The sequence below is a fragment of the Trematomus bernacchii genome, unplaced genomic scaffold (assembly GCF_902827165.1).
Source record: "Trematomus bernacchii unplaced genomic scaffold, fTreBer1.1, whole genome shotgun sequence".
Taxonomy (NCBI): domain Eukaryota; kingdom Metazoa; phylum Chordata; class Actinopteri; order Perciformes; family Nototheniidae; genus Trematomus; species Trematomus bernacchii.
In genome coordinates, this window is record NW_022987686.1 from 254,910 (window position 1) to 279,800 (window position 24,891).

At 40.4% G+C, this 24,891-nt stretch overlaps 2 protein-coding genes and 1 pseudogene across 3 annotated transcripts; 2 read left to right on the top strand and 1 right to left on the bottom strand.

The window, feature by feature from the left end:
• The first annotated feature begins 2,286 nt into the window (after nucleotides 1–2,286).
• LOC117488108 (mitochondrial inner membrane protein OXA1L-like) lies at nucleotides 2,287–7,437 on the top strand. 2 transcript variants are annotated; one of them, XM_034136869.1, is made up of 10 exons: nucleotides 2,287–2,433; nucleotides 3,835–3,969; nucleotides 4,176–4,467; nucleotides 4,880–5,023; nucleotides 5,136–5,221; nucleotides 5,631–5,795; nucleotides 5,904–6,008; nucleotides 6,096–6,258; nucleotides 6,375–6,455; nucleotides 7,194–7,437. In XM_034136869.1, the coding sequence occupies exons 1-10, from the start codon at nucleotides 2,323–2,325 to the stop codon at nucleotides 7,316–7,318; spliced, it is 1,407 nt and encodes a 468-aa protein (XP_033992760.1). In that variant the 5' UTR covers nucleotides 2,287–2,322; the 3' UTR covers nucleotides 7,319–7,437. The 2 variants fall into 2 exon arrangements, with proteins under 2 accessions (XP_033992760.1, XP_033992761.1); XM_034136870.1 differs by having other exon boundaries at nucleotides 4,284–4,467.
• Nucleotides 7,438–8,015: 578 nt separating this feature from the next.
• LOC117488110 lies at nucleotides 8,016–12,961 on the top strand (annotated as a pseudogene).
• Nucleotides 12,962–14,631: 1,670 nt separating this feature from the next.
• On the bottom strand, nucleotides 14,632–24,891 carry slc7a7 (solute carrier family 7 member 7). The gene is made up of 11 exons (XM_034136871.1): nucleotides 24,757–24,891; nucleotides 24,034–24,080; nucleotides 22,395–23,018; nucleotides 19,356–19,481; nucleotides 19,098–19,242; nucleotides 17,912–18,035; nucleotides 17,676–17,779; nucleotides 16,993–17,089; nucleotides 16,734–16,883; nucleotides 16,004–16,187; nucleotides 14,632–15,329 (listed from the first exon to the last, which is right to left on the bottom strand). The coding sequence occupies exons 3-11, from the start codon at nucleotides 22,876–22,878 to the stop codon at nucleotides 15,262–15,264; spliced, it is 1,482 nt and encodes a 493-aa protein (XP_033992762.1). The 5' UTR covers nucleotides 22,879–23,018; nucleotides 24,034–24,080; nucleotides 24,757–24,891; the 3' UTR covers nucleotides 14,632–15,261.

Below are 24,891 nucleotides of genomic sequence, written 5' to 3' on the forward strand. Positions count from 1 at the left end.
CATAGAACCAGAGAGAAATAAAGACCAGACTGAGGTAGCAGAAACTTCACATTTACATGTTATGATGCTGCAGAAATCCCCTCATATTGTCCCATACAGGCTTGTTATCTTTAAAACTATTTACTAAAATCACAAAAGACTTTGTTGTTTATCAGGAAAACAAAACAAAAGAAAAACTTCAGGAAGGTCAACAGAAGAGGGATCGAATAAATCCAATAGACATGCAAAAGATAATATGTAAATAATATTTTATTGAAATAAATATCTTTCTCCTAATATTCATTGTTTTTGGAGCAGAATCTTGTAATGACAACCCCCATCTGCACTACTGTTTCTCACCCGAGATCATATGATAAATACTTTGAAAGAACCCTTCACACATATATAAACTCAAAGCTTGTTTGTCAGAAAGAGGCAAAACATATCTTCAACAATCACACAGGAAGCCTCCACCCTTCCCTAAATGACTCAGTCTTCTCTTTCATTTTCACTTTTAGTCCGAAGCACATTTAGGGGAATTCACGTGACACCGACAAGATAAAACAGCCACAGTGTAGTATACCAAGTGTTCCATATAAATCACCATGCTGATGATTGTTAATACAATAAACGAATTATGAAGGGATTTATACAGTAGTGCATCATGTCTGAGCAGCTTCTTAATATCTTAAGTATGGTGAAATTATTGTTCTCATCAGATGCTATGGCTGCTAGGAATATATTGAACATTAACCAATAACAATGTTCACCATATGGGTGCACCTCTTTTAAAGTGCACCTAGTCTTTATCTCCATGCGATGATCCATTATAAAAGTCCATATAAGGCAGGTTTGCAGTATGTGTGATATACAGGTCAAGGTCACATGATCATCTCCTCTATCATCATCAGTACGATCATCCTGCTGACTGCAATTAAAGTGTTAAAACAAGTAAAACAGCCAAAAATGCCCGTCAAGCTATCTCAACCAATTGGGCCCAAAATTGATTTATGTTTGAGTAACAATGAGCTGTTGCTTCCTTCTTGGATGCTGATGAAATTCGCAAGTTGAAATACGTGTAAACGTGAACGCAAGGTTTTGAATTGACATGTACATTTACTTGAGCAGAACGTACGCACACTCTTCACACACATTTGAGTGACATACCTCCAGTCACTGCGTCTTCTGGCAGGTTTCGAACCCACGTCAGTGCGTTCTCAGGCGGTCTCCCCCGACCGTCTTCATGGCACATAGCTCATAGAACCAGGGTGAAATCAGCAGAAACTTCACATTTACATACTTATCATACCTAACATGTTCATTTAAAAAGTTCACACTGATGTATATTCACAATGACAAGCTGTCCGTCTGGTATATGGACTCCATTCATGTCACACATTTGGGGCAGGTTCCTCATAGCTCACTTGTTAAAAACTGTGGCCCAGTAGACTGAGGGTTCAATTCCCACCTGACCACAAAGAATCAGAAAGGTGTCTTTTATTGTGAAAATTCTGTCTTCAATGGGCCTAAGAAACTGAACCAGGATACGTTTGTTATTAAAAATGCACGAAATCAGTCAGATGATTCTCAAACAGCTTTTTAAAGGTTGAAAACACTCTACAATGCCTCAAGGGAGTTTGTTGCTTACATTTGGATCCAAAATAGTGAATCACACAGGTCAGATAAAAGCTGCTGCACTGCCCTCTGCTGTGGGGATTTTGCACCTGATACCTGATGCCACATTCACCATTGGAAAGTACAACCTGTTACCCTTGTCTGGCTTCATGTAGTTATCTAACTTCATGACTTGAGTGAAATATTTGATATGTATAAAAAGAGAAGAAGATGGTGGCGTCCTCTCACATTAGATATGTGGTTTTGTAATGTATGGATAACCTGCTGTATATGTGTTTTAATTCTAGACAGTACATGATGTGAAGTGCTTTATATGCATTTTGTTTTTCTTTCATAATGTAGAATGTTCTTGTTTTTGCTTAATCTTGATCACAATAGATCAGTGGTACTAAGTCTCGATTCTTATTACCTCTGTATCATTAATAATAACCCTTTAATTTGTGTTTTATTTTGTTTTGTTGTCATTTCCCATAGAATTTTGCATCCGTCTTTCATTCTTATTCACATCATTTTCTGAAACCTTAATGTTAGCTTTTTTAAATGTTGATTTATTAAAGTATTTGTTTTAGTTATTTTGTTTGTGTACAAGGAATGTAATTACGTATTATTGATATTAAAATATATTTAAAAAAACATGGGCGAAGCGTGTAGCTGCGCGCCGGGAGAATTGAGACCTCCGGCTTGCCGTAGCAGCTTCTATGTTCCTCCATGGCTGCCATCAGGAGCGGGGTGACTCCGGCTTGTTTAGCGAGATGTTTCCTGAGACAGACTGGAAAACCGAGTCGGGGCAGCCATCCCCCTTCAGACATATGGAACCACGTAAGTGTTGTTTACAGTTTCACACGTGGTGCTTCATCCCTGCTTCTGAAACAAAGTCACAAACAGAGACTTTCCCCGGCTAACTAGCTAGCCGGTTAGCATCCTCTGCACAGTTACCAATGTCTTCTGTGTGACTTTGACACTGACAGCCTCTCTAGTGAAGACAGCATCTCTTATATTTCATGCAAATGCACCAGGCTTTTATCAAGAACAACGTAGGCAGAGTTGCGTAAATCACAATAATACTTAAGTAGGCCCAGCAGGAGATTATTTACATTATGTAAGTATATGCAAGCAGGGCTCTGTTAGCAGCCGTTAGCTTTGTCAACAACTAGCAAAAACAATGCTGCTAAAGTACTGATGCTGATGCTAATGCTCCACATTTAGTATAACTATGTTCTAATATTGAAAACTGAATCTAAAACTTATAGTTCAAACCCAGCTGATGTGTCATGACCTGTAGGAATCAGCCAAAGGCCACCAGAGGTCATTGAGATGTATAACTTATGATAGGTAATCATCATAGAGTTCATCTTAATGCTCAGATCATTTAATCAATTTCTGAAAGTGTAAATCCTTCATTGTGAACATATGATCTTGATCGCATGGCTCGCATGAGTGTTAAACTCATCTAATGTTGTGTCAAAACATCTGTTTCAATTCATTATTGACCGAAGAAAGAGGATCAGTATACACAATCAGTATTCTTAATTCACAAGGCACTTAAATAATTATTGACGAAATGAAGGAAAATATACTGCAAAGACACTAGTGCAGTGCTTATTAATGATGCAATAATTCAAAATAAAATAAAAAGCTTAAAGGAAAAGGTTCTACAATGTGATTTACAGATCCACAATGAAGGTTTTGTTACACTAAGCATTCATATCTGGTTCTTCTATGGATCAGGTCACCTTACATTCAAATGTATCTGTAGTTTGCAGGTTTAAAGCCCAAACTAATCATTATTGTTATTGCATTTTCATTACACCTTCTTTTGTCAATTATGTTTAGTTTTTAATTTAAAATGCACCATAAAGGTCAATACAGTACATCGCTACCTTCCCCTGGATCATAACGTCTTGGAGGTTGTTTTATAATTAGTTGATTTGGGTAATGCAAGAACCACTTTTCAGAACCCATTGCTAGCTTCATCAGTCCCACAATGCATACATTCATAACCTAAAGGAATAATGGTTCTTCAAAACATTTGTCTTTTACATTTTCTGACAATTTATCGCCTGATTTTTCTGCATTAATCAGAATGTATGCAGGTAGCATTATCGATTGCATCCAAGTAATGATATGACAGAGCCCTCATATGTGTCATCAGGTTGTAGTAGTAGTTGTAGTAGTTTGTTAATGTGTATGTGGCTGACACTGTCCTTCTCTTTTACTCAGCGGTTGCTCCAGAAGTCCCATCTGCACACAGTGTTTGAGAGCTGCAGTCCTGCTGCCAGGACTCTGCTGGGCCGCACACAGCACAGGAAGTTCCTCTGGGTGAACGCTGTGGCCGTCAGACACAACAGCTCACAGGTGAGATGACACATGGTGAATTATCTGTCAATCAGAAACAGCTGCACATCACTAACATCAAACTCATCCTCAGTCGAAAGCAAAAGGAAATAGTATTATATTCGTTTTTTAACCATGGAGTTAATGACACATTCGGATATATATTAAGATCAGAATTTACAATATGGGTTTATTTGATCTGATTCCATTTGAATTGTTATTTTCAGATCCTGGTTGAAACTGTTTCCACGGCGGCACCATTAGTCAACACATCTCCTCCTCCAGTGTTGGATTCCTCCTCTGAGCTTCTGTCCGCTGACTCTGTTTTTTCGCAGTCGTTCACTGAGCAGCTGGCTGATGTCGCGCCGACTGCAGCTGAGGTCCTGCAGGCTGTGGCGGCAGAACCCAGATTAGTGGAGCTGGGATTGTGCTCCTACACCCCGGTGGGGATGATCCAGCACCTGCTAGAGTTTGCTCACATGGATGTCGGTTTGCCCTGGTGGGGGGCCATCGTCGTAGGTGAGCAACAATAACAATCAGTCACTCAAGCGATTCAAACTACGTCTTTCAAGGCTTCAAGGCTTTTATTGTCATGTGTGCATAGCTACAGTGTAGTTATGACAATGAAAATCGTGGGTCACAGGCTCCTCCAACAGTGCAACACAATAAGACAGATACAATAGTACAGGTAAATAAAATAAAATATAATATAATAGAAACAGTGCAGAATAGTCTATAAACAGTAATTGGAATATTGATATATATAAGTTGCAGACAGATGGATGTTCCTTCAAAAGTTCAGGTGTTTAATAGTCTTATGGCCTGTGGGTCAGGTGGTTTTAGACCTGATGCTGCGGTAAGTACGTCTACTGTATTTCCTGTGTCCTTTCTTACCATCCTCTTCTTCATGTTATCCCTCCCTCTCCTTTAGGAACGGTGTTTGCTCGTCTGGTCATGTTCCCGTTAGTCGTGAAGGGCCAGAGGGAGATGGCCAAGCTGAACAATGTTATGCCCGAGCTGACCAAACTGAATAACAGGATGAGCGAGGCTAAAGACAGTGGAAACAAATTTGACTGTAAAAAATCCCTCTTCTTCTTTTAAGTCACAATAGAGATGTCAATTTGTGTGGGCATGTAGAACAAAATCAGGTTTTAGCTTTGTCATGACCTGTTGTTTGCATGTTACAGTTGCCAAGGCCCACTCTGACGTGAACTTGTTCCACAAGAAGCACGATGTCAACCCTCTCCGTGGATTGCTGGTACCTTTGATTCAGGTCAGTTTATGTCTTTATCCTGGTTATATCCATATATATATAAAGTATGTATAATTTGTCAAAGCAGGATTCATTTTCATGTCTGTCTTTCCTTACATTTGCCTTTTGTAGAGAGAAATACATAACATTCTTCACATGAACACATGCTGTTCACATAAATGTAGCCCCTTCACATTTGTAAACATATTGATGATATGGCATTCGATTTCTCCGTTTAGTATTAATCCATTTACTTTGCCACATATAACCATATAAGGCATACATCCAGTGAAATGTAATTCAGCATCTTCCTTCAACGTGTGCATTAAAAAGAGTTCACAAAAATTGGAAATAACAACAATATTTGTGTATGATTACAGTTTTCCAGTTCATGTGCTCATCAGGATAAATCCCTCATGTGTTCCTCCAGGCCCCAGTCTTCCTCTCCTTCTTCATCGCGCTGAGGAAGATGTCTGAACTGCCGGTGCCCAGCATGCAGAGCGGCGGTCTGCTCTGGTTCCCCGACCTCGCGGCAGCAGACCCTTTGTATATCCTCCCTGTAATCGTCACAGGAACCATGTTCTTCATCCTGGAGGTCAGCGGGCTTTGACTTACTTGTCGTAAAGAAAGAAAGATAACTCTAACCCTGAAAAGTAATATCAACAGGATTATGTTGTTTTATTCACTGCTTTGTCTCTTTTAGCTTGGTGGTGAGGCTGGTGTCGACAACCCCAGCCTGAGAAAAATGAAGACTGTGATGAGGATCATGCCTTTTGCCATCCTTCCTTTCACTATCCACTTCCCCACGGTCAGTCAGCTTATTGTTTTAACTTCACCAGACATCATACGCCGCAGCCGTTTAATATCGATCCTTTTCTCCTCTACCAAACCTCAGGCGGTGTTCACCTACTGGATGACCTCCAACTGCCTCACCTTGGCTCAAATCGCCCTGCTCAGACACCCATTGGTCAGAGAGAAGTTAATGATCCCGGCAAGGATCGAACACCCAAGCTCAGCCATGCCCCAAATTGAGGGTTTCATCGAAAGCCTCAAGAAGGGTTGGTATCTAAACTCTACATCCAACTGATTGCATTTGATGGATTCATTTGAGTTTTTAGTAGAATAAGTAAATTATCAAGTTGTGTCCATGGTGTAACTTTGGTTTGGTTTCCAGGCTGGAGTAACGCTCAACTGGCCCAGCAGATGGCAGAAAGGGAAAGAAGAATCAATAATCATCTGGAAAACGCTTCTAAAGGTCAGTATGTCCAAGGTGTGCAGGTGGAAAAGCATATTTTGCATATGATATAATGTGGCTTAAATCATATGATGATATATGATGTGTATGTAAATCGTAATTGACATAAATGAAGAATAAAGTTGCATAACACTGAATAACTGGAATGACATAATAGCCTGTGGGATTATTAGCCTCAATAGACTGCTTATTTAAATGCTGTTATTCAATAATGTGCACAACAAAATGATGTGGTCTTGATGTAGAAACGGCAGATGTGCTCCTCCTTGTGGCCATACACTGGTATGACAACAATAAGACCGAAACAAAATAATATAATAAAGAAGTAACTCTGACATTAATAGAATTATGGGCCTCAAAAAGAGCAAATAGTGTGAGAAAATGACTCCATAACTTGAAAGATACTTAAAATGTAAACAAATCTTGATGGATATTCAGTTTGTGCGTATATGTTAAGGCCTGAACACTGATTGCAACTAAGTAGACATTCCAGTTTTCATGACGGTGCAATTAATATTTTGTGTTTTTGGACTGTAGGACGGACAAAATTAGACATTTGATTGATCAATATTTACAGACATTTTGTTGACCAATTAAGTATTTGAAGAAAACAATTGATAGATGCAGGCTACAAGGATCTATGAGCGTGATTGTGTCTGTGGTGTCAAGGCTTTGGCACTTCCTGTGTGGTCTGAAACTCAATGTTTTTATACGTCTTCTCTTTATGTTTCTCTGCAGGTCCACTGAGGCAGACTTTTAACCACAATCCCCTGCAGCAGCCGACCCCCCCCATAGCTGCCGCGTCAACTAAAGCAAAGCCAGCTGGCAAGGCGGAAAAGCCATGGAAGGACACTCTTGAATAGACAGACTGATGATGATTTTTGTAAATATTTATGGCTGGATAAGAGGACAGTGTGGGAGGAAAGGGTTGTCATTATGTTTTTATTCTAATTAAAATGTCATATCTGCCTCAAAACAACAACTTTGGTGTGTATTGTTGAGATTTCTGAGTACACAATAGTAGAGCTGTCGACCAATCAGTTAATTGATCAGCACCTCTTATCATTGTCTCCTTTCATGAAGTTATCTGACTTGATTGAATGATTACATATCCAAAAATGTCAAGTCTGGAAATCAGTAATTTTTGCATATATATTTCATGTGTTTTAATTCATTTAAACATGTGCAGTGCTCTTCTTTTGATTCTAGCATAATGTACAAATTATACTAAATATTTTAAATCCGAAAATGTATGATATACTGTATAGTAGCCTTGTAAAGGAGAGTTGGGAAATACAGTAAAGTAGTTGTACTCCAGCAGAGTACTTCAATGTAATTATTTGAAGGTGCCCAAATCACTCAGTGCCCAAAACTGCCTTCAAAATATAACCATAAAACTACTTAAATTACACAAATAAAAGGTACATTTACAATAAAACAAAAACGGCCCGAAAATAAATGTAACATGTATTTGTGTTGTTTTAAAGGACAATAGAAATGCCATATTATCTTTTTAAATAATGTACACTGAAGATGGGCGAAGCGTGTTGCTGCGCGCAGGGAGAATTGACTCCTCCGTCTTCCCGTAGCAGCTTTGCTTTTCCTCCAGCATGGCTGCCATCAGGAGCGGGGTGACTCCGGCTTGTTTAGCGAGATGTTTCCTGAGACAGAGTGGAAAACCGAGCCGGGGCAGCCATCCCCCTTCAGACATATGGAACCACGTAAGTGTTGTTTACAGTTTCACACGTGGTGCTTCATCCCTGCTTCTGAAACAAAGTCACAAACAGAGACTTTCCCCAAGCTAACTAGCTAGCCGGTTAGCATCCCCTGCACAGCCTTCTGTTTGACTTTGACACTGACAGCCTCTCTAGTATTTACTGCAACTGACCAAACACCAGGTTATGAAACAAAAACAACGTGGGCAGTGTTGCCAAAAGCACTGAAATGCATGCATATGCGTTTATGCAATAACTTTATTTTGTTTAATTGTTTTATGTCTTGTGTATATTTATGTTGCATTGTTGGAGAAGCCTGAGACTTGTGATTTCCATTGCCATAAGTAGACTGTAGCTGTGCATATGACTATAGCCTTTGAAAGTTTTAGACTACCATATAGTGCAATAAATACCACCCCCTCGATTAATGTGACCCAGTAACAGCCCCCCATGTGTCATTAGTTTGAAACGTGTATGTGGCTGACACTGTCCTTCTCTTTTACTCAGCGGTTGCTCCAGAAGTCCCATCTGCACACAGTGTTTGAGAGCTGCAGTCCTGCTGCCAGGACTCTGCTGGGCCGCAGACAGAACAGGAAGTTCCTCTGGGTGAACGCTGTGGCCGTCAGACACAACAGCTCACAGGTGAGATGACACACATGTGAACAGGTTAATCATAAAATAGCTGTTGAGCAGAATCAGTTAACTTGATATTGACAGATCCCACCTTAGGATGGAACCACGACGACTTCAATGTTGGACGCTTCTGAAGTCCTTCCTGTGCTGCAAACCTTCCCTGTCTCTCAGCCTGCTGACCCCACCCCCATAGTCACACAACCAATCACAGAACAGGTAGCTGTGACTACATCAAAAGTCAAATTTAAAGACTTTAGTCAGCCTCGAACTCTATATGATTCCATTTTTGTTTTCAGATCCCTGTTTTGTCGCAGTCGTTCACTGAGCAGGTCGCTGATGTCTCATCAACGGCAGCGGAGGTCCTTCAGGCTGTGGTCACAGAACCCAGTTTAGCGGCGCTGGGGTTGGCCTCACGCACACCTGTGGGGATGGTCCAGAACCTGTTAGAATACATTCACATTGACCTTGGAATACCCTGGTGGGGGGCCATCGTCGTAGGTAAGCAACACTAGATTAGACATTCTCTGGAAAAGTAATAAAGCATATCAGAATTCAAAATCATATCTGTTATGGGTGATTTACATGTGTATGCAAGTTAGGGCTGTGCGATTATGGCAAAAATCATAATCACGATTATTTTGGTCAATAATTGATATCACGATTATTAAAAACGATTATCCATTTACTTTGAAAACATCCATATATTGAAAAAGAAAATTTGAACAGTATGTTTTTAACAGTTGATTACCCTGAACTGTAAGTATAATTCAACTGAAAAACCAATAAAAATAAAAATAAATTACATTTTTTTTTTTTTTTTTTTTAATAAAAATAATAATCGTTTTATTTCGATTACATTGTTTTCGTAATCGTTGCACGCCAAAATCGTAATCGAGATTAAAATACGATTAATTGCACAGCCCTAATGCAAGTGTATAACGTGTGCTTGAGAGCATTCTAGATGCGTGTTTGAGACTGTTTCACATGTGTGTTTATGAGTGTTTCAAATGTGTGTTTTCTGTATAACGTGTGTATGAAAGCATTTCAAATGGGTATATGACAGCGTTTCACCTGTATCATGTGCATAATAGCACGTGTCACATGAGTGTATGTAAGCCTTTCACATGTGTATATGAGAGCGTTTAATATTTCCTTTTTTCTTTCTTCCTCTTTATCCCTCCCTCTCCTTTAGGAACGGTGATTGCCCGTCTGGCCGTGTTTCCGGTCATCGTGAAGGGCAAGAGGGAGGCGGCCAAGCTGCACAATGTTATGGCCGTGTTTGGCAGACTGAATAACCAGATGAGCGAGGCGCAAAACAGTGGAAATAAATTAGAATGTAAAATCTCGTTCTTCTTCTACATTTCATTTGTCTTTTGAGCCACCATTTAGAGTTCTGTTTGTGTTTGTGCTTGTGAAGACATCCAGCTTCAACAACTTGTCATGAGCTGTCCTTTCTATGTTTCAGTTGCCAAAGCCTCCTTTCGGCTGAGCTTGTTCAAGAACCAGCTTAATGTGAACCCTCTCCGCGGATTCATTGTACCTTTGATTCAGGTCAGTTTATCTCTCTATCCTGAAATGTGAGTGAATTTAGTCCATTGCTGTCCTTAAGTACAATTTCAGGGTAATTTTACTTAACTTTACACTTGTACTCCACTACATTTTGGATCTCACTACTGTACTCTATACTCCACTACATTTATTTTTAAACATTGAGATCTAATTACATGTTAACATATCTATTAGCAGTTAACAAAGTAATTGTAATAGCACCAGCTTTACCGTCTGTAATGCATCGGTAATCATAATCCAGTAATTAAATAAATATTCTGAAATGGGCCATAATGCCTAATGAGTACTTTTTAGTAGTTTAATATACTTTAATGCAAATACCTTTGAACTTTGAGTTAACAGAGTTATTTTACAATTAACTAAGTTTCCTTGTAATTCTATACATTGACCTTTTGTTGAGGCTACATTACAGGAAATGCTTCATGTGCCACCTGCTGTTCACATTAAATACTGCAGTGCCAACTGTTCTAAAGAGGGACCTTCACATTTCTAAAATGTGGATATGGCAATCATTTTCTCTGTTAAATTACAATACATTTTGTTAGTCATGGTACAATTCTGGTCACCTGTGTGAGTACCTGCATCAAAGAGTTAACAGAAAATAGAAAGGGTAATACTATATGTGTTTTATTGATTATCACTTAATACCATCAGGATAAATCCCTCGCGTGTTCCTCCAGGCCCCAGTCTTCATCTCCTTCTTCATGGCGCTGAGGAAGATGTCTGAACTGCCGGTGCCCAGCATGCAGAGCGGAGGCCTGCTCTGGTTCCCCGACCTGACGGCAGCAGATCCTTTTTACATCCTCCCTGTAATCGTCACAGGAACCATGTTCTTCATCCTGGAGGTCAGCAGGCTTTGACCTAACTTGTCTTACAGAAAGACATTAAAGAAAGAAAGCCAAATAATCACCGCATTGTCGCTTTATCTTTTAGTTTGGTGCCGAGTCTGGTGTTGAAAACCCCCAACTGCGACACTTGAAGACTGTGTTCAGGATCATGCCTTTTGTCGTCCTCCCTTTCACTATCAGCTTCCCCACAGTGAGTCAGTTTACTGTTTTAACCTCAAATCACATCTTACATTCTGTAAATGCATCTAAATGACTGCAGATTTCTTAAAGTGGACCTATCATGCTATATTTGAAAAATATATTGTAGGGCCATACCTATACAAAACATGTCTGTGAAGTTTTTTTTTCAAAATACCAAACAGTTCACCCATTGTAGCCATGCCTCATACTGCTCAAACCCCTCTTTTGAAGCCCTGTTAGAGAAACGCGGATCTTGGGTCCTTAGCTTGAAAAAAGAGGAGGCGGAGCTAATGCCTGATCAGAATTCTACTGGAGATAAAGTAAAATTCTGCTGTGAAAAAACGCCATCCTGTTTAAACCACGTCAAGGATTATTTCTGAAATAGTATGGAGCTCAAATGCTTTTTCTCTTGCGGGTTTATCACAAGGTGAGTTCTTTTTTTATTTCCTGCTTTTTAAACACATGTGCAGTCTACAGTACAGGTTAGCTCTGAGTGTTAGCGAGGCTTGCTAATGTAAACAAAGACGAGATTACGTCCAAAACACGTCAGGCATTGTTTCTGATAGCAACTTTCTGTGGGTCCGCCGCCGATTTGACGTCAGTTCGGATGTAATCTGTATCCGCTCGTTGTACACCCGTTTTTAAAAGATTTGGGTACGGAGGAAAAGAGAGAGGGTTTTATTTTCTGACGCTGCGTGAGTTCCCCGACGCACCGGGGACACATATTTATGTATAAAAGACATCACAAAGTGCATTTTGCATGATAGGTCCCCTTTAAATTAATTGTCAACCCTTTTCTCTTCTACCAAACCTCAGGCGGTGTTCACCTACTGGCTGACCTCCAACTGCTTCTCCCTGGGTCAAGTCGCCCTGCTCAGACACCCATTGGTCAGAGAGAGGTTAAAGATCCCGGCGATGATCCCACACCCAATCCCAGCCAACAGTGACGGCTTATTGGAAAGCATCAGGCAAAGTAGGTGTCCGAACTTGCATCTAATAGATTACGATTTAAGGCCAAGTCAGTTGTCTTACATGTTGGAAATGTCTCGTCTGCAGGCTGGAAAAACACTCAAATGGCCCGAGAGCTGGCAGAGAAACAAGGAAGAGTTTAAAATCATCTGGACCTCGCTGCTTAAGGTCGGTTCATCAGCTTCACATCCACAGATGTTATTCTTATTGTGGCTTTATTTCAGTCGCTAAGAAACTCTCTAAATGTAATTTCTCTAAATGAGAATAAAGGATAATAAAAAGTGCTATATGACTTCTCTTTATTTTTCTCTGCAGGGCCACTGAGGCAGACTTTTACCCACAATCCCCTCCGGCAACACCCATGGCTGCAGCGTCAGAGGAAGACGGAAAAGCCTGCTGGCAAGGCAGAGCAGACTGAAAGTGATTTATGTAATTATTTATGAATGGAAGAGATGACAGAGAAGGAGACCATTGTAATTATGTTATCAATAATTATGTGTATTATATCAGGGATGCAAACTTGTCACCTTTCGGCGAAATTCGCCGTTTTGATTCCAAAATAGGTCGTTTGTGTGATTCATGTAGATCTGCAATAAAAATATTTTTGGGGTATGGGGGGGGGTCTGGGACCCGGAGTAATCTGCGGCCGCGAGCTGTTATGTGCCATCATGACACGCAAGGTGTTATTTTTTTATATATTATAATGAAGCGGGAGCACAAGTCTTCCTGCCTGTCAGCTCTGCTCATGGATGTATAATAAGGCTCTGCTGCTCCGGGATGAGGGTCTAGCTTCAGCAGCTACATTACCTACGGTGCGTTCGTTAATATTAACTGTGCGGTCCAGAGTCACTGTGGCACAGACTGGACCGCTGGTTAGAACGGGGTGTTCGGAGCAGCAGAGCGTGATGTGCACTGAAAAGTGTTTCTGTCGCAATATTATTTAATGAATCGTTGAGCTAGCTAACTAGCATACATTGTCACTATCTGCTAACGTTAGCTTTAGCCTTCGTTTTCAAATAGTTTCTTTCATAGCCTATAAACGGAGGTGGTATAAGTATCTTGTACTTGAGTAAAAGTAGAAGTACTCAGATCTTGTTCTTGAGTAAAAGTTGAACTACTCAGGTCTTGTACTTGAGTACAAGTAGAAGTACTCGGATCTTGTTCTAGAGTAAAAGTAGAAGTACTCAGATCTTGTACTTGAGTAAAAGTAGAAGTACCAGAGTGTAGGAATACTCTGTTACAGTAAAAGTCCTGCATTCAAAAATGTTCCTCAAGTAAAAGTATTATCATCAAAATATAGTTAAAGTAGCAACAGCAAAAGTAGTCATTGTGCAGATTGGTCCATTTCAGACTAATATATATGATATGTTTTATAATGATTGATCATGAAAGTGTTCTCAAAGCTGGTAAAGGTGCAGCTAGTTTGAATGACTTTGTATACTGCAGGGTAGCTTGTGAATTTACTCCAGGTGGAACTAAAGTCTGATTTAACACTTGATTATATTTCACATCATTCATCCACATCTGTGAAGTAACTAAAGGTATTCAATACATGTAGTAGAGTAAAAGTACACCATTTACCTCTGAACTGTAGAGGAGAAGAAGAACAAAGTAGCAAAACATTGAAATACTTAAATAAAGTACAAGTATCTAAAAAGTGTACCCAAGTATAGTACTTGAGTTTATGAACTTAGTTACTTTACACCACTGGCTATAAAGATAGAAAGACAGCCTTGCACAGAGGCATGAAAATACATTTTCAAAATGCTCAACAGTCCTGCCAAAATTATAAACTGACTGCTACACAATTAAAATAAATGCTTAAATATATTTCTATTAGATGTGACTCTTTGGCGTTTCTGTTATTATTAACTGCTGCTTTAGTTGTTCTGACTGCTAAAATCCTCTGTTATTCCTCATTTTAAAGCCGATATTCCGTGGGGTCGGGGGGCTCGGATCCTTGTCACCTTTTTCATACCTGATGAGTTTGCATCCCTGATTATAGTAGTAATTAAAATGTCAAGTCATTTTCAAAACAACCACTTTGGTGTAATGTTGTGATTTTTTTCATAAAACTTAGCTGCAATGATGAGTCAACTGATCAGTTAGTGGATTGGCCCTAAAATAATGCTGTTTAGAGAGGTTTTCTTGCCTTTTATGTTATTAAGGTGAATTTCCCTGGGTTTGGGAATAAAAAAAGACATACATTTAAGTGAATCCACTTCCCTAGAAACATACTTGGAAATCAAAGACATTGGTCGATTTATGTTGTCGAGAAGTAATTTTATTATAAATACTTGCTTGCAGCTCAACTGTCACAAACTCTTACATTTAAACACCATGTTTAAATCACAAGAAAGTACATTTTAGTAAAAATAGCCCTTCACTAGACATCACAGCTGACAGTATAAAACATTATTAACCTTTCCTCCCACATGAGTGAGCGTGGGAACATAAATCTCTTTTACGGCTTGATTTTCTTTGTGCAAATTATAATAAAAATAACACCAAGGATGTTCCTACGGTCAGCAATGCAGCAGCACACAATTTCTTACAATAATAATTTGCCACCTTCCAATAAAATTGAAAAACTACACAAAATACCGGTCCTGACGTGTGAATTAAATAATTCTCTACAAGTTCTGTCGTATAAAGAGGTGTTGATTAATTCAGGAGTGCATTCAAATGTTCCCTCTGAAGTCAGCTGGAGTGAAATGCTGGCCATCAGTCACCCGGGCAACATCAGGATGATTGACAGGTCAGAGAGCTGGGTCCAGCTCAAGCCCAAATGCTTATTCGTCCATCGAGGCCTTGAGGCGGCTGGCCACGATGCGTTCAGGTTCTACATTTGTGCGTTTGCGGGTCTCCGGCAGGCTGTTGATAACCAAACGTCTACTCTTCGTGGTCCATTTCAGTCAGAACAGAGAAGCACACCTTCTGGATCACCACGCCGAATTTAGCTGAAAGAAATGAAGACAAGAGGAAAGTTTAAACGATCTGTTCATGTACCATTACACCAAATCCAGATGTAAGCATTGACAACATCTTTTAAGTTGACATCATTAATGTTAAAGCACTCTGCAGCAGCTATGATATCATGTTAAGGAAATAGCTCGACCCAACTTGAACATGTCTAGCACTCGGTTAAAAGACAGTTAGGCTGGAACATTTCCCAGGGTGCACTGCAGTTTTCAGAAATACACCCTTTAATTTAGCAAGTTAGATACATCACTGTGAGTCTTGTTTGTGGTGAAATTGGCATAAATAATCAGATATTTTTCTATAGTTTCAGACAGTTTGTTATATTTTCTTTTAAATCATGCCCTCACACCATTTTTGGTAAAGGAAGGTCTATCATTTTTCTTTGTGTTAAGATCAATATTGTGTCCTGCAATTCTCCCTGCTTCTCTTATTCTCCTTCCTCAGGTAAATCTTCATTACCCCTCAGCCAAATAACATCTATTTTTGCACCCTAATCCTTTTTAATTCCCTCCTTGGACATTAGAGCCAATTATCCAACAGGAATCAAACTGGTCAGTGGCTTTGAGGTTACTTAAGACCCCTGCTGTTTTAAAGTATGTCAATGATGGTTTTAATGTATGAAAGCAATGTGTTAATCCTGCAGTTTTCTTACCGATGAATCTCCGTAGCGCCAGCGGCCTCTTCGTGGCCGGAGTGTAGATGCAGAGGAAGTACACGGGAATTCCCGACAGGGCAATGCCGATACCGATCAGAGAGTTGATGGTGTCACTGTAGAGCGGCACCACCACCAGGAAGACGGTGAGGAGGCAGAAAACGATGGGGAAGATGAGACTGAGCTGAGGGACGAAGAGAAAATAGAGTTGAGGGTTACAACATAAAATTATAGGATAAACATTATTTCTATAGCACCTTTCACAACCAGTTACAAGGTGCTTTACAAGTGCAGATAAAATACAATACCATACATTTTTAGCCCTTGGATTGTTGTTATAAAAAGAAAAAATGTTATTTTCCTTTACAGTTATTGACAGTATCAACAACCTGTGGAAGTAGTGGGCGTGCAACTGGAAATATGAGATTTGGATTACACTTTTTGTGTTGTGTTTGAGTTTTTTAACGGATGTTTAGATGTAGTTTTGCTCTTGCTAAATTAGGCCACCATTGACTTCAATTAATTGTGACTTTTCACCACTTTTGGATTCTTTGTACATTGTTTTATTCATGACTTTAAGGTAAGCCAGGGTGAGTAATTGATAAATAAATGGTCCTTTTGTTGGTGAATTACTATGTGATGTCACATTTGAAGATGAAAATAATTGGTGTGTTGAGTTGTATTGTGGGTAATGTAGGCTGCAGGTGATATCTCTGGTTCTGTTTCTTACCTTTAGCGGCCTCTTCCTGTCCGGCTGCTTCCAGCGCAGATACAGTTGCCCCAAAATGGACAGCCCGACGAAGAACCAGTAGCTGAAGCTGTAGTAGTTGATCAGCCTGAAGACGTCTTCCACACACAAGTATATCAGAGCCATGACGCCCTGCGGAGAGGAACAAGAAACAACCCCAGTCAGACTGTGATGGACGCAACAGGGGAATAAAACAGATGTCATGTGATGGACAGGAAATGATCGATGAGGGTTGACTGACGTTGAAGAGCAGCGCGGGGATGGGAGTGTAGCGATGGACGTGGATCATGCACAGGTAGTCTGGCAGGTGGCCCTCTCTGGAGCCCACGAAGAACAGCCTTTAGAGACACAAAGAAAATGGACGATGATGTCGAGCTACTCGTAAAACCAAAAACAAGAGAAGACTAACACTTGTGATGTCATCAAGTATAGAGTCTGGAGCTGCTGCATATCCTTATGCTGGATGACGTCACACATTTGAGTTTTATCACACGTTTGCTTGTGGATTTAGGAAAGATTTTGTCCAATCTACTCATATTTTTCGACTGTTTTATACAATAGGAAATCCCTGCACAAGTTTCGAAAAGGGGCGTACTTCCCCTTTAAGATTTTGCTCCTTTGCATTGAATAATATCCAGAGCTTGACAGACTTAGATGCCCTCAGAATATGGAAACATTGGTTGCGATCGTAATTATTCCTCCTGTTCAAAGTAATGTATGGTTTTCATACTTTAAGATATAAATGTTGATGTGCTTTCAAAATCCACAGCAATGTCATACTAAAAAAAGACTTCATATTGAAGGTGCTCTCCAGATTTGGCATATCTTCAGCTAGAGTTGACAACATATTCTGTCGCTGTTGGACACAATGAGTAAGGCGCTGATAACACGGAGATGAAATGACAACAAAACAAGTTCCCTCACCTGGAGGAAGCGAGGATGGAGGCGTTGAGTCCTCCGAAGCAGGAAAAAGCCACCGCCAAGGGAATGGTCCAGTTCATGACGCCAAACACCTGGTCTGCAAACGTCTAGAAACAAGAGAATGAATGGTGTTAATGCACTTGATGGACTCAAAGTAATTAGAATGAGAGTCCCTTTTATTCGTCCCACAAAGGGGAGATTTACATTGGCACAGCAAGCACAGAGAGAGATGAACTTACCACAGCCACAGCATCACTGTCTAAGATTGCGTTCATGGGCAGGACGGCGTAGTAAGCCACGTTTGTCAGGATGTAGATGACGGTGACGATGGGCATGGAGATAGCGATGGCCAGTGGAAGATTCCTGTAGTTCACCAAGACAACCAGCAGAGGGAAGCAAAACAAATGAGAAACAGAGGCTTTAGACATCTTAAGGTCAAGAGCAGATCGACCCCGTGGGTGAGGGGAGGACGGGGATTGTGATAAATTGGGGCCGTTTGTCACTTAATCTCCCTGGGAACTCTGGGAGAGGCTTGTGATCCAATCACATGTGTAGTCTTACTTCATTTGATCAGTGTTTGGCTCTGTGAATCACACCAAAGGGCTCAAACACACACACACACACACACACACACACTCAATGTGATTGTTTCCTATTGTCTGAGACATCAGAGCAGAACTGGCAACCTTTGTGCAAGGAAAGTAAGCGTTTCCTTTGGCTTTACAGGAATAATCTTGTGAAGTTAACTGTAGTAAGTGGTCACAGATTGCAGAAAGGTTGTTTTAAAACTAGTAATATATCAGCAGAAGACAATACTCCAACCTAAATCATCACATTTTTCTTATCTATGCCTAGGGGAAGTACAGAATTCTGATATAAAGGAGAACATCAATATCTGTGAACATGACTTCCTCTCTCTTAAAGCCAGAAACCGAAACTTGTGAAGTCATCAGGTATCAAATCTGGAGCGGCTGCATATCCTTATGCTTGATGACATCACACATTTGATTTCTAGCACATTTGCCTTTGGGTTTTTGAGAGATTTGTCACATTAACTCATATTTAACTGTCTTATACCATAGGAATTCCCGTGATGAGTTTTTCAGAAATGGCATAATCTCCTTTTTTTACAGATTGTTCTCTTAATTGAATAGTTTCCAGAGCTCACCAGACGTAGATGCCCATTAGAATATTGCGTTAAGCTTCATACTGTAAGAGATACTTTTTTGTATGTGCTTTTAAAATCCACAGTTCAATTAGAAGCAATGTCATACTGAAAAAGACTTAACTTTGCAAGATGCTCCCTGAATTTGGCATATCTTCAGCTACATTTTACAATATATTCTGTCTATAAAGCGTGAATCAAGCCTAATTTGATCCAAACTAAAGATTGCTTTTATTTCGTATGTACTATTCTCTCCTCACCTCTCTGGGTTCTTGATCTCCTCTGTGACAAAGTTGAGGGTGTCCCATCCCGAGTATGAGAACAGAGCCGAGTACAGAGCCAGAGCGATGTGTCCTGCATCCTGAGACGAGTCATCGAAAAGCCCCTCGAAGTTCTGTGTGTGACCTGGAAAACACCGACACATTCATTTCATTTTAAGCAGAAATAATCACCTGTGTAAGTCTAGTTATTATCTAGCATTTGGTAAGATATTGGTGGGTGCGAGATGAGTTATTGACCTTGTCCGATCCTCGTCAGGCCGGCGATGATGACTGCGATGAGGGCGATGACCTTGGCGTAGGTGAAGAAGTCCTGGACCCTGGTGCCCCACTTTACATAGGCACAGTTCACAAAGGTCAGCAAACCTGAGGTAAGTGAAAGAAACCAAAATACATGCATGAATATGGATCAATAAAACACACAGAAACTAATCATTTAATATTCCGAGTGGGTGACATTTGCTCTGTAAACTGAGTGTGTGCCGGCATGTTTCCGTGTGTGATTTAAGGAAACGCTGCTGCTGACTCAAGCAGACTGGCCATTTGTTTTTCAGACGAGGAAACAGCTGAGTGCAGCACATACAAGCTCACACACACACAGAAACACACACACACACACACACAGGTACAGTTGGAAGTCGGTCACTAAATATTGTATTGTTCTGCTGGAGGCTGGAGATTTTTTAACATTATTGACTCAATGACTGATAGGGAAAACTGCTACTTCTATCCTTATTGCAACTTCTTGGAAAACATGTTTTCGTGCTTCTTTCTGTGACTTATCTCTCTCAGGCCTCTTATCAGCACGTTATCCCTTCAAGTTCAGAAACGTGGCACAAATTATCCAGCTGAGTGGAGACATTGTATCTACAAGTTCACCATGTCAGAGCGCTTCCTCTCACTTATCGCTCAAGACGTTAGGACATCACTTCCCCCCCCCCCCCCCCCCTCCTCTTTGTTGTTGACCACCTTCATCCGCAGTGAGGGGACGTATCATAACACTATCATCTTCCATCACTTTGACAGGTAGAGGATCATAACTAGCCCCTTCCCAGCAGGAGGTCCGGTCAAATACAATAAAGCCCAGAGCGAGAGGGAGACTTTGCCACACAGAAGTAGGGGCGTGGTGTGTTGACAGTGAAAGGTTAGGAGGGTGGGAGGTGTGAGATCGGGTAAGGAAGGTCAAATACGGTCCAGATGTAGAGAAAAAATAATATAGAATAATGTACATTCGGTGAGTGAATAAGGTGTTTTTCTTACCGCTGATATATCAAAAAAGTAGTTTTCGTAAAAGTTGCCATTTATTTCTGTCATGTGGTTTGAAAAGTGGAGAAAGAGGGTCGTTTCGGAGATTTGTTAAGCCCATTTCCACAAAAAAACATTGAAAAAAATATTAAAATGTAGTACTGAGTAAATAACCATTAGGAAAAAGAAAATTATGTATACGAGTCAAAAGTATGTGATATTAAGTAAACATCATGATTAACCATTTACAAGAGTATTCAATCCTGATTATGAAATACTAAATCAAGAAGTGTGCTTTATAAGGTATGATTATTAAAGAAATTAAGACTTTAAGAAAAGGATTTAAAATGTTTGACCTTAGTATAAATTATGAGATAGTAAATCAAGATTTTGACTTAATAATGATAAAGCCTTGCAGAGAGTGACATAAAATTATGGGGGTTTAATTAAAATATTGCGCACATCAAAACTTGCTACTAGTTATTTTTGACTTTAACTATCTCTAGAAGCTTACATTTATTTTGATTTACAAAGATTTGTTCATGCATAACATTTCATCTTATTTTGAGTTTTTCCTGGCATGAATTGGCTTCCATACATTTAGACCAACTTCTGCTCAATTACATTTTTATGAGACGTTCTCGCTAAGAAACAAATTCCATTTAAAATAACTTTGACCAATATTAGTATGACCAAAAGCAACTAATAAAGGATACAATTATATTTCCAGTTTACAGTATTGTATCTGACAGGAAGCGTATTTAGTTTTGAAGCCTCTCTCCTGTGCTGAGCTGGCAGTAGCCGTTAGCCTCTCAGGTCAGAGTCTCCCTGCAGGACTTTACCTCACAGCTATCAGCCTCTCCTCCTCCGGGAACTGCTTATTGGAGCCTGGCACAAGAGTGCATGTTCCGGTATTAAATGTGTCTTCATGCATGAATGAGTGGGTGGACGCATGAGTAATATTTATTGCAAACTAGCACAATATGTATATTTTTTATCTTGATCAGGGCTTGTCTGTAAGCTATAACTCTGGCTTCTTGTGTGGTTGCTTGAGCGTTGGTATTTCGTCGCCTCTTAAATGGAGTTTGGTTGCCGTGGTGAGAAGCGTTGTGAATTTCTTGTTAGTTTGATTGATTTGTCAGCTCTGCTCTTTCATAGGGTCAATGTGTCCAAGTTAGCTCGGCACATCCTTTCACAAAGATTTACTTTAAAGGACAGTCTTGCTGTTCCCATACCAATAAAGAGTTGTGACTCCTCACGTGTTGGACATGGATTTCGTAATCTGAGATTGAGTAAAATGGCTTTTTCCTTTTCTCCTCCTACTTGATGCTCAGTTCCTTTTTCCTTTGTCAGTAAGCCTTTCTGCTGCAGACGTGCTGACGGCAGCAGCGGTGTCACCGTTTTTCACTTCTCTAGTCTACAAAACTGTGGCATTTTCTTAAAGGTCCCCTATTATACAAATGTTCAACAATATATCATAGGTCTCGGATATATACAAAACATGTCTCTGAAGTGTTTGGCACCAAACAGATCATTGCAGCATCCCATAATCCCCTCTGTTTCAGCCCTGTTTCTCTGTCTGTTACTTTAGATGAAAATAAGGAGCCCCTCCCCACGCCCCTCTGAGAGATATCTGGTTAAAAAGAACACAATGGTGCTCTAGGAGGAGATTCAGGTGATAAGGTGGGGGGGGGGGGTTACCTTGGTTGGTGATTGGCTAATGGTTACACAAGCCAAAAAAACGTTATGACATCATAAAGTGCCCAAAATCTGATCAGCTCATTTTCAGACAGGTTTTTATATAAATGGATCAGGACAAAAAGAGGGGGGGTCTTTTTTCCTGAAACTTTCAGAATCTCTTTACACAGAGGGGACACATGTTGATGTATAAAAGACATGAAAAAGTGGATTTTGCATAATAGGTGACTTTTCTTTTCCATTCTCTCAATATCACAACCCTAACCCTAACCCTAACCCTAACCCTAACCCTAACCCTAACCCTAACCCTAACCCACACTCCAAATGTGTACTTACATATGCAACCAGCAGCCAGCATCCTGTTGGCCAGGTACGGAGCTATACAGGTGGGGAAGATGGGCTGCACCATGTAGTTTGAGAACGTGATGGCTATGACGGCCTGGCTGGTGGGCTCTATGATCAGCAGCGACGTCCACAGGCGGATGAAGGCCATGAAACCCCCAAAGGCCTCCAGGATATAGGCGTAGGAGGCCCCGGATTTGGTGATGGTGGTCCCCAGCTCGGCGTAGCACAGGGCGCCGAACACGGAGAAGATCCCCCCGACGGTCCACACCACCAGGGAGAGGCCGTAGGAGGCGCTGTGGATGAGGACGCCCTTGGGTGAGACGAAGATCCCCGAGCCGATCATGTTCCCCACGATCAGGCAGACCCCGTTCAGGAGGGAGATCTCCTTCTTCAGCTTCATGGACTCCCCTTTCTTTGCAGACGGGGGGCTGCCATTGCTCTCCTCTTCCGTTGGGGCGGGGCTGTAGGACGCCATTGTTCGTGTTTTTGGTGTTTTTTAAATATATAAGTTAGAAATGGGAATATTTCAGTCACAATTGGAGAGTTTTTCTCGTTGATGTGTGACTGAAGACTGGTCAACGTTCCCGGCGGTTATCTATCGTCATCTCCTTCCATCTGTGGAGGACACACACGTCATATCAGTGATGCTGTCACCATAGAGACTGATTTTCAGGACACACATAAAGCAAATACTTGTGTTGTTTCAATCCTGTCCCAATCAAACAAAAACATATTTACATGCCCAAAGCGCTAATGTGAGAACAAACATGCAAAGAAAATCATACATTAGTGTGGACACTGGTGGATTTAGGGGCAGTTTGGTGGATTGGAGAGCCATTAGGCCGCACAGCAAATGGCCTTTTAAGGTTGAGTGTATTGACAGAGAGGAAAGGAGCAAACACACCACATGCCTGAAAACACTGGCTCTTCATTAGTAACCATACAAGCTGAGGAAGAATTACCAACACACACACAAAACAATTTTGACTCATAGCTGTCCACACACACACACATGCAGAGTTAGTGTCAGCAGAACTGGTCACATGTTTTCCAAAGTTCATCATCCTCAGCATGTATGGGGTTTGATGATGAGACAAAAACATGGTTCATGTCCCTCTGAGATAATAAACCCACAATCAAGTGTACAAACACTAAGTTAATGGAGTAAGACGTGCTGCTTCAAGGTCAAGATAGCGGTAAGGTTTTTAAAACAAATTTGCAATATGCTGAATCAAAATGTGTTTCATTTAAGAAAACAAGATTGTTTTAGGCGATTTATGGGTGAAATAATGTCCCAACACACCTGTATTTATTTGAACGTTTTGGATGTAACTGTTTAAAGACTATCTATACATTTTCTCACCTTCTAAAACGTTTAAACCCAAGGTGATATTCCACCTTTAAATCACCCAAAAGTGTTTTTCTAGTTAAGATATTTTGTTGATGAGCAGAGCCAGATAGAGACTGATCAAACAACTAAGAACAAAGACTAAGACTGTAGGAAAACTCAAAAATACCTCAATAGAAAGTGAGGTAGATTAAAAAAGATTTTGTTAGATTTACTGCCAGTTTAACCAAGAACATTTGGATTAGTGACAATGACATTTTGTGAGGTGAAGGTAAGGGTTACCTTGAGGCAGCAGCAGATCAGCAGCACGTGGGTTCACCAAGCAGTGACTGTGAAGGAGAAGGACAGTAGATTGTGTCATCCTGCATGTGATCAAACGCGTGCCACAGAGGCGAGGCTCTTACAGTGCAAGGTCCAAAAGCCGCTGATAAGTGTAGTCCTTCATGAGTTACTCAAGGTTACATCCTGGATACAGAAAATCCTCTCAACTCAAGTGTGTTGGGAAATATTTCAGCCCCTTCTTACAGGCACTGAAACGCACCGTTTATTATCTTAAGGATGTCATGGAGGAATCATCTGGTTACAGGATGTCTAACTTGGAACAGTAAATACAGTTATTTTGATTTGTTTCATCATTTTGAAATAATAATTATAGTATGAATCTACAATAAGCCTACCTCAAAATCCAATGTATTGCCATATGCACAAAAGCTACAGCTAGTTTGCAATGGAAATATGATGCTACTCCAACAGTAAAACATACTTAAGACTTTAAACGTTTTTTTTAAATCACAAATATCAAAATAATGGGGCAAGAATAAATAAATAATATACATGTAGAACTAATTGTGCCTTATTGGATTTCAAGGACCACTTATTTCCGTGATAAAGGCATCAAGGCACACGTGTACTGACATTACATGTTCATAAATGATACACAGGCTGGCGTTGTAAACCTGTAGATAGACTGAGATAGTAGAAGCAGCAGTTTTTGGGGAGACTTACCTTCTCCAGAAACGTTTTTATCTCCCAGTGTTTCCTCTTGATCCCAAATGATTTCTTATTTCTTTCACCTCTTCTCTTGCTTTGCGTCTTTGCGCAGCTGTTTCCTGAGTCCTGACTGTTCCTCTGCGCTCCTCA

Excerpts from the sequence above, each read along its gene's own strand:
- LOC117488108 (XM_034136869.1), top strand. The coding sequence starts at position 2,323 with ATGGCTGCCATCAGGAGCGGGGTGACTCCGGCTTGTTTAGCGAGATGT. Across the intron at positions 2,434-3,834 it reads CTTCAGACATATGGAACCAC|CGGTTGCTCCAGAAGTCCCA; the intron begins GTAAGTGTTGTT and ends TCTTTTACTCAG. Across the intron at positions 5,024-5,135 it reads CAGTGGAAACAAATTTGACT|TTGCCAAGGCCCACTCTGAC; the intron begins GTAAAAAATCCC and ends TGCATGTTACAG.
- slc7a7 (XM_034136871.1), bottom strand. The coding sequence starts at position 22,878 with ATGGCGTCCTACAGCCCCGCCCCAACGGAAGAGGAGAGCAATGGCAGC. Across the intron at positions 18,036-19,097 it reads GAGATCAAGAACCCAGAGAG|GAATCTTCCACTGGCCATCG; the intron begins GTGAGGAGAGAA and ends GGTGAACTACAG. Across the intron at positions 17,780-17,911 it reads ACAGTGATGCTGTGGCTGTG|ACGTTTGCAGACCAGGTGTT; the intron begins GTAAGTTCATCT and ends TCTTGTTTCTAG.